Source organism: Salvelinus sp. IW2-2015, unplaced genomic scaffold (genome assembly GCF_002910315.2).
Source record: "Salvelinus sp. IW2-2015 unplaced genomic scaffold, ASM291031v2 Un_scaffold2794, whole genome shotgun sequence".
Taxonomy (NCBI): Eukaryota; Metazoa; Chordata; class Actinopteri; order Salmoniformes; family Salmonidae; genus Salvelinus; species Salvelinus sp. IW2-2015.
The window spans coordinates 60,532-68,716 of record NW_019944095.1 but is presented as its reverse complement, the minus strand read 5'-3'; the positions used below and the strand labels follow the sequence as shown (position 1 = coordinate 68,716).

General features: G+C 43.2%; 1 protein-coding gene across 1 annotated transcript in view; it reads left to right on the top strand.

Annotated features, from left to right (window-relative positions):
- The window catches only part of LOC112074747 (N-lysine methyltransferase SMYD2-A-like), a 25,647-nt gene that overhangs the window by 3,736 nt on the left and 13,726 nt on the right, over positions 1-8,185 (top strand). Inside the window, 3 exon segments of the mRNA XM_070440648.1 lie at positions 2,091-2,154; positions 2,582-2,692; positions 7,301-7,365. Of these exon segments, the coding sequence (XP_070296749.1) occupies positions 2,091-2,154; positions 2,582-2,692; positions 7,301-7,365 (240 nt within the window).

Sequence of the window (8,185 nt, the reverse complement as noted above, 5' to 3'; positions counted from 1 at the left end):
AAGTGGGAAGGAGGAGACTACTAGAGAACAGCTAGGAGTGGAGAGGAGACTACTAGAGAACAGCTAGAGTGGAGTGGAGAAGAGACTACTAGAGAAAGCTAGGGAGGAGACTACTACTAGAGAACAGCTAGGAGAGGAGACTATAAAGAACAGCTAGGAGAGGAGACTACTAGAGAACAGCTAGGAGAGGAGACTACTACTAAGAGAACAGCTAGGAGAGGAGACAACTAGAGAACAGCTAGGAGTGGAGTGGAGACTACTACTACAGAACAGCTAGAAGAGGAGACTACTAGAGAACACCTAGGAGTGGAGAGGAGACTACTACAGAGAACAGCTAGGAGAGGAGACTACTAGAGAACAGCTAGGAGTGGAGAGGAGAGTACTACTAGAGAACAGCTAGGAGGGGAGACTACTAGAGAACAGCGAGGAGAGGAGACTACTACTAGAGAACAGCTAGAGAGGAGACTACTAGAGAACAGCTAGGAGAGGAGAGGGACTACTACTAGAGAACAGAGAGGAGACTACTACTAGAGAACAGCTAGGAGTGGAGAGGAGACTACTACTAAGAACAGCTAGGAGAGGAGACTACTAGAGAACAGCTAGGAGAGGAGACTACTAGAGAACAGCTAGGAGAGGAGACTACTACTAGAGAACAGCTAGGAGAGGAGAGGAGACTACTACTAGAGAACAGCTAGGAGTGGAGAGGAGACTACTACTAGAGAACAGCTAGGAGTGGAGAGGAGACCACTAGAGAACAGCTAGAGAGGAGAGAGACCACTAGAGAACAGCTAGGAGTGGAGAGGAGACTACTAGAGAACAGCTAGGAGCGGAGAGGAGACTACTACTAGAGAACAGCTAGGAGCGGAGAGGAGACTACTACTAAGAGAACAGCTGAGAGATGAGAGGAGACTACTAGAGAACGGCTAGGAGAGGAGAGGAGACTACTACTAGAGAACAGCTAGGAGAGGAGAACTCGAGAACGCTAGGAGAGGAGACTACTAGAGAAGCTAGGAGAGGAACGATACTAGAGAACAGCTAGGAGAGGAGACTACTAGAGAACAGCTAGGAGAGGAGACTACTAGAGAACAGTAGGAGAGGAGACTACTAGAGAACAGCTAGGAGAGGAGACTACTAGAGAAACAGCTAGGAGAGGAGACTACTAGAGAACAGCTAGGAGGAGGGTACCACTAGAGAACAGCTAGGAGAGGAGACGTACTAGAGAACAGCTAGGAGAGGAGACTACTAGAGAACAGCTAGGAGTGGAGACTACTAGGAACAGCTAGGAGTGGAGACTACTAGAGAACAGCGAGGAGAGGAGACTACTAGAGAACAGCTAGGAGGGAGACTACTAAGATAACAGCTAGGAGAGGAGACTATCGATAACAGCTAGGAGAGGAGACTACTAGATAACAGCTAGGAGAGGAGACTACTACTAGAGACAGCTAGGAGAGGAGATACTAGAGACGCTAGGAGGGAGACTAAGAGAACAGCTAGGAGAGGAGACTACTACTAGAGAACAGCTAGGAGAGGAGACTACTACTAGAGAACAGCTAGGAGAGGAGACTACTAGAGAACAGCTAGGAGAGGAGACTACTAGAAACAGCTGGGAGAGGAGACTACTAGAGAACAGCTGGAGAGGAGACTACTAGAGAACAGCTAGGAGAGGGAGCTACTAGAGAACAGCTAGGAGAGGAGACTACTAGAGAACAGCTAGGGAGGAGGAGACTACTAGAGAACACGCTAGGAGAGGAGAACAGCTAGGAGAGGAGACTACTAGACAAAATCATTCCTGACTCTCTGGGAGAGGAGAGGCCTTTAATATATTCACACACACAGACCTATACACACCATCGCCTTGCTTGTTTCTGGAGACATGCCAGATTTATTTATACATACATATATAATTATAATAGGAAGTGACCTTTCTCTGCACCATTTGCCCTTAAGAGAGAATGGGTGAGAATAACCCTCACTAGGTGTGTGTGTGTGTGTGTGTGAGAGAGAATAGTGTGTAGTTATTAATGTGTTTCTTATCCTTTCTGTTGATGATGTCACATCTCGCTCTCTTCCTCCCCCCCTCCCCTCCCCAGGAGGGAAGGCCTCTCCAAATGTGGCCGATGTAAACAAGCGTACTACTGTGAGATGGACTGCCAGGTATACAGTAATCCCTCCGTTTTCGCGGGGGTTACGTTCCGAAAATGACCCGCGATAAGTGAAATCCGCGAAATAGAAAACTTTTTTTTTTTTTACAATTAGCAACTATTACATGTATACAAATACAGGTACTCACGTGTAGGCCGTTTCGTCGACATTAATGGGTTTAGGAGATGTTCGAAATTACAAGATAATTTGGCCAACTTAATGTAATTTGCCAAGCTGTTTTATGTACGTACACATATGGAACCACTGGGTTAGACCATTGGAACCACTGGGTTGGACCACTGAGCTATTGGAACCACTGGGTTAGACCAGTAGTTCTCAAACATCTCCTCGGGAACTCCCAGCCTGTGGACTTACTGTGTTCTGTGTCCATGAGTAAAACATATCTCTAAAATATTCTGTCTCTTTACACAAACAATAGAAGGGCGACTGGCCCATGCACAAGTTAGAGTGTACAGCCATGTGTTCCTATGGGGAGAACTGGTGTCCATCAGAGACCGTCAGACTGGTGGCCAGGATCATCATGAAACAGGTCAGTACGTGTGTGTGTGTGCGCACAGTGCATTTGGAAAGTATTCAGACCCCTTTACTTTTTCCAATTTTGTTACATTGGAGTCCACTTATGGTAAATTCAATTGATTGGACATGATTTGTAAAGGCACACACCTGTCTATATAAGGTCCCACAGTTGACAGTGCATGTCAGAGCAAAAACCAAGCCATGAGGTCGAAGGAATTGTCCATAGAGCTCCGAGACAGGATTGTGTCAAGGCACAGATCTGGGGAAGGGTACCAAAACATTTCTGCAGCATTGAAGGTCCCCAAGAACACAGTGGCCTCCATCAATCTGAAATGGAAGAAGTTTGGAACCACCAAGGCTCTTCCTAGAGCTGTCCACACAGCCAAACTGAGCAATCGGGGGAGAAGGGCCTTGGTCAGGGAGGTGACCAAGAACCTGATGGTCACTCTGACAGAGCTCCAGAGTTCCTCTGTGGCGATGGGAGAACCTTCCAGAAGGACAACCATCTATGCAGCACTCCACCAATCAGGACTTTATGGCAGAGTAGCCCGACGGAAGCCACTCCTCAGTAAAAGGTACATGACAGCCTGCTTGGAGTTTGCCAGAAGGCACCTAAAGGACTTTCAGACCATGAGAAACAAAATTCTCTGGTCTGATGAAACCAAGATTGAACTCTTTGGCCTGAATGCCAAGCGTCACCTTTGGAGGAAACCTGGCACAATCCCTACGGTGAAGCATGGTAGCATGGTGGAGGCAGCATCATGCTGTGGGGATGTTTTTCAGCGGCAGGGACTGACTAGTCAGGATCGAGGGAAAGATGAATGGAGCAAAGTACAGAGAGATCCTTGATGAAAAGCTGCTCAAGACCTCAGACTGGGACGATGGTTCACCTTCCAACAGTACAACAACCCTAAGCACACATTCAAGACAACGCAGGAGTGACTTCGGGACAAGTCTCTTTGAGTGGCCCAGCCAGAGCCCGGACTTGAACCCGATTGAACATCTCTGGAGAGACCTAAAAATAGCTGTGCTTTGACGCTCCCCCATCCAACCTGACAGAGCTTGAGAGAATCTGCAGAGAATAATGGGAGAAACTCCCCAAAATACGGGTGTGCCAAGCTTGTAGCGTCATACCCAAGAAGACTTGAGGTTGTAATCGCTGCCAAAGGTGCTTCAACAAAGTACTGAGTAAAGGGTCTGAATACTTATGTAAATGTGATATTTATGGGGGGTTTTTGCAAAGATTTCAAAAAATCTGYTTTCGCTTTGTCATTATGGGGTGATGTCATTATGGGGTATTGTGATGTCATTATGGGGTATTGTGATGTCATTATGGGGTATTGTGATGTCATTATGGGGTATTGTGATGTCATTACGGGGTATTGTCTTTAGGTTGATGATGGAAAAAAACGATTTAATCCATTTTAGAATAAGGCTGTAACGTAACAAAATCAAGGGGTCTGAATACTTTCTGAAGGCACTGTTCCTGATGCTCCTTGTTGATGTAAAATACACATAATAAAGTAGATATAATTTACGGGTCCTACTATGTGTGTGCGCTAGAGGTCTTCACGTATCCACTTGTACCCGAATACCCGAGACCCGATCCTCCGGGACCTGAGCTGGTCTTGATCCAGAATTCTAAATAATGTGACAGATCTGGGTCGGTTCTGATATGATTGTGTCGGGTATGTGTAATTTTATATGACTTGTCCGGGAAGGCCCGTACAGATCCGAACGCTAATGCTACAGTCCAGACATAGAAAAATGTTAGAATTAAAATAATTAACACGCTTGCTTTTCATGACACGTGTTGCTTTTTGTTGCCCAATCAGAAGTCATCAAAGCGGCACTAGGTTACAGTCATAGAGCCTGGGCAGCAAAAGTAAGGAGATACAGTTGAAGTCGGAAGTTTACATACACCTTAGCCAAGTACATTTAAACTCAGTTTTTCACAATTCCTGACATTTAATCCAAGTAAAAATTCCCTGTCTTAGGCCAGTTAGGATCACCACTTTATTTGAAGAATGTGAAATGTCAGAATAATAGTAGAGAGAATGATTTATTTCAGCTTTCATTTATTAAATCACATTCCCAGGCGGTCAGAAGTTTACATACACTCAATTAGTATTTGGTAGCATTGCCTTTAAATTGGTTAACTTGGATCAAACATTTTGGGTAGCCTTCCACAAGCTTCCCACAATAAGTTTACCTTCACAACTTCCCCACAAAATTGTGTGAATTTGGTCCATTCTCTGAGAGCTGTGTAAACTGAGTCAGGTTTTAGCCTGCTACACACATTGAGTTCTGCCAGAATGTCTATAGGAATGAATCAGGGCTTGTGATGGCCACTCCATACCTTGACTTGGTTGCTCCTTAAGGCCATTTTGCACAACTTTGGAAGTATGCTGGGTATTGTCCTTTGGAGACCATTTGCGGGACCAATCTAACTCCTGACTGATGTCTTGAGTGTTGCTCAATACATCCACATAAGTCTCCTCACTCATGAGGGCCATTTTTGTGAGTGCCCAGTACCTCATGCCAAAACAAAGGGGGAACCCCCACCCCAATGATGTGCCACAGTTTTTCACGTTTTGGGATGGTTTTCTTCTGCTTGCAAGCCTCGACCCCTTTTCCTCAACTTAAAGTGGTCATTATGGCCAAACGTTCTATATTTGGTTCATCAGACCAGAGGACATTTTCTAAAAGTATGATCTTGTCCCAATGTCAGTTGTAAACCGTAGTCTGGCTTTAGCGGCGGTTTGAGCACGTGGCTTCTTCCTTGCTTGAGCGGCCTTTTCAGGTTATGTCGATTATAGAACTTTTTTACTGTGGATATAATATTGGTACCTGTTTCCTCGCAGCTCTCACAAGGTCCTTGCATTTGTTCTGGATTGATTTGCACTTTCGGCACAAAGTAGTCATTCTTCTAGGAACAGAAACGCGTCCTCCTAGCGTTATGACGGTGGTCGGTCATGGTTTTATACACGTACTTTGTTTGTACAGATGACGTGGTACTTCAGGCGTTTGGAATTGGCTCCCAAAGGAACCGACTTGGAGGTCACTTTTTTCTGAGGGTCTAGCAAAGAGGCACTGAGTTTGAAGGTAGGCCTTGAAATACATCCACAGGTACACCTCCAATTGACTCAAATAATGTGAATTAGCCTATCAGAAGCTTCTAAAGCCATGACATCATTTTCTGGAATTTTCCAAGCTGTTTAAAGGCACAGTCAACTTAGTGTATGTAAACTTCTGACCCACTGGAATTGTGATACAGTGAAATAATCTGTCTGTAAACAATTGTTGGACAAATTACTTGTGTCATGCACAAAGTAGATGTCCTAAACGACTTGCCAAAACTATAGTTTGTTAATAAGAAATTTGTGGAGTGGTTGAACAACAAGTTTTAATGACTCCAACCTAAGTGTATGTAAACTTCTGACTTCAACTCTATCTAATCAATGGAAGATGGAATTATAATTATGGAATTAAAAGTTAGAGAAGATAGGCTACAACGACCAAGAGCCAACAGGTAGGCTCCTACTTGATATTCTGAATGGAGTTATTGTTATCTGTAGCTGTAGGATGAGGAAGTGCTCTGCAGCCTTAATTAGCCTAGCTAGCTAACATTATCTAGCTTAACCAACTTCTCCTGGTTTGATGAGGTCAAAGGGGCCTGCTAGAACGATTACCTCTCTCTCTCTCTCTCTCTCTCTCTCGCTCTCGCTCTCGCTCTCGCTCTCTCGTGTGCGCTTTATCATCTCCGGTTAATGAAGTAGCTTAAAAAAATTACTTTTCTGCTGCTTCCCTCACCTGGATCGGACCGCGTCTGGATCCGACCAGGTTTATACGGAACTGGTCTAGTTGTCCTCGGGTCCGTTCGGGAACAGGTTTCTATATTTTAAACTTTTTAATTTATGCATATCTGGTCCGCGTGGGAAAGCCCCAGGTCCATTTCGTTTCCAACTTTTTAGACCCATGAAGACCTCTAGCGTGCACGAGAAACATTTATGGGTCTAATTAGAGAATTGCATATAAAATCCCTATTAATTTAGTATGATCTCTGTGGACCTGGTAAAGATCAGTCATATAACTTTTATTTTTTTGCATTACCTTTTTAATGTGGGATAAACACATCCAGTCATGATGTTTTCATCTGATTGTCAAACAATCACTTCAAAAGGTGCTCCTGTTGGTTACCTGCACACGTTTGTCCAATCACAAAATCATTCCATCCAAACAGTGCACACTGATGGAAAGAGACTCCCGTTATATAAAACCTGAAGGTGTTTGTCATTAAGTCCACCTGTAGTCTGAACTGATGCTGAATCCTGGCTGACAGTCTGCTGTACGTCTCCAACACTCATCTCCACCTTGGGGAATTTGTTTTTCTTTAACCGCAGTTTGGAATGTATAGCGCCCGTTTTTAAAGTGAATTCACTCATTTTCATGCAGCTGACATACCATAATGTTAAATAATGGTGTGAATGATTGTGACAGGTTCAGGTTTTACTGTGGTGATAAAACAATTTTACCAGGATGCAGTACCGGACAATACCGGCTTACTTTCACCCTTGGCTATTCCACCATAAATGTTGCTGCTTTTGTGTGTTTTGTCCAGAAAGTCACAACGGAACGTTCACAGTCAGAGAGGCTGTTACTCCTCAGTGAGTTTGAAGCCCGTAAGTATTAAGTACACATATTAGATGCATAGTAGCCTACATACCTGCTTTATGTTTAAATGTTTTCTGTTTACCAACCATGGTTGGTGTCGATTCAGGTTTACTTCCTGAATTGAAGTAAATACTGATTTTAATGATTCAGTAAGACATCTGAAGTGTTATGTGTTTTTGTTGAGTCTATTAGACTATTAGCCAAGCTTACCTTAGATATATCTATTATGTATTTATAAATATATATGTTATGTATTAATATATATATATATTATGTATTTATAAATATATATATATACATGTATTTATATATATTTAAATATTATGTATTTTTATATATATATATATATATATAAAATGTATTTATATATATATATATATATCTATATATTGGCGTGTTAACTGGCTACCTCATTGGTTCTGCTTTGTAGTATACCTCCCTGGTTCTAAACTGTCCGGGAACCTAGTAGGCCAGCAGCCATACCACCCAGCTGAGGCGACTCTTCCTGGGGTCCGAACAGGAAACAACATACAGTACCAGTCAACAGTTTGGACACACCTACTCATTCCAGGGTTTTTCTTTATTTTGACTATTTTCTACATTGTAGAATAATAGTGAAGACATCAAAACTATGAAATAACACATATGGAATCATTTTGTAACCAAGAAAGTGTTAAGCAAATCCAAATATATTTGATATTCTTCAAAGTAGCCACCCTTTGCCTTGATGACAGCTTTGCACACTCTTGACATTCTCCCAACCAGTTTCATGAAGAATGCTTTTCCAACAGTCTTGAAGGAGTTCCCACATATGCTGAGCACTTGTTGGCTG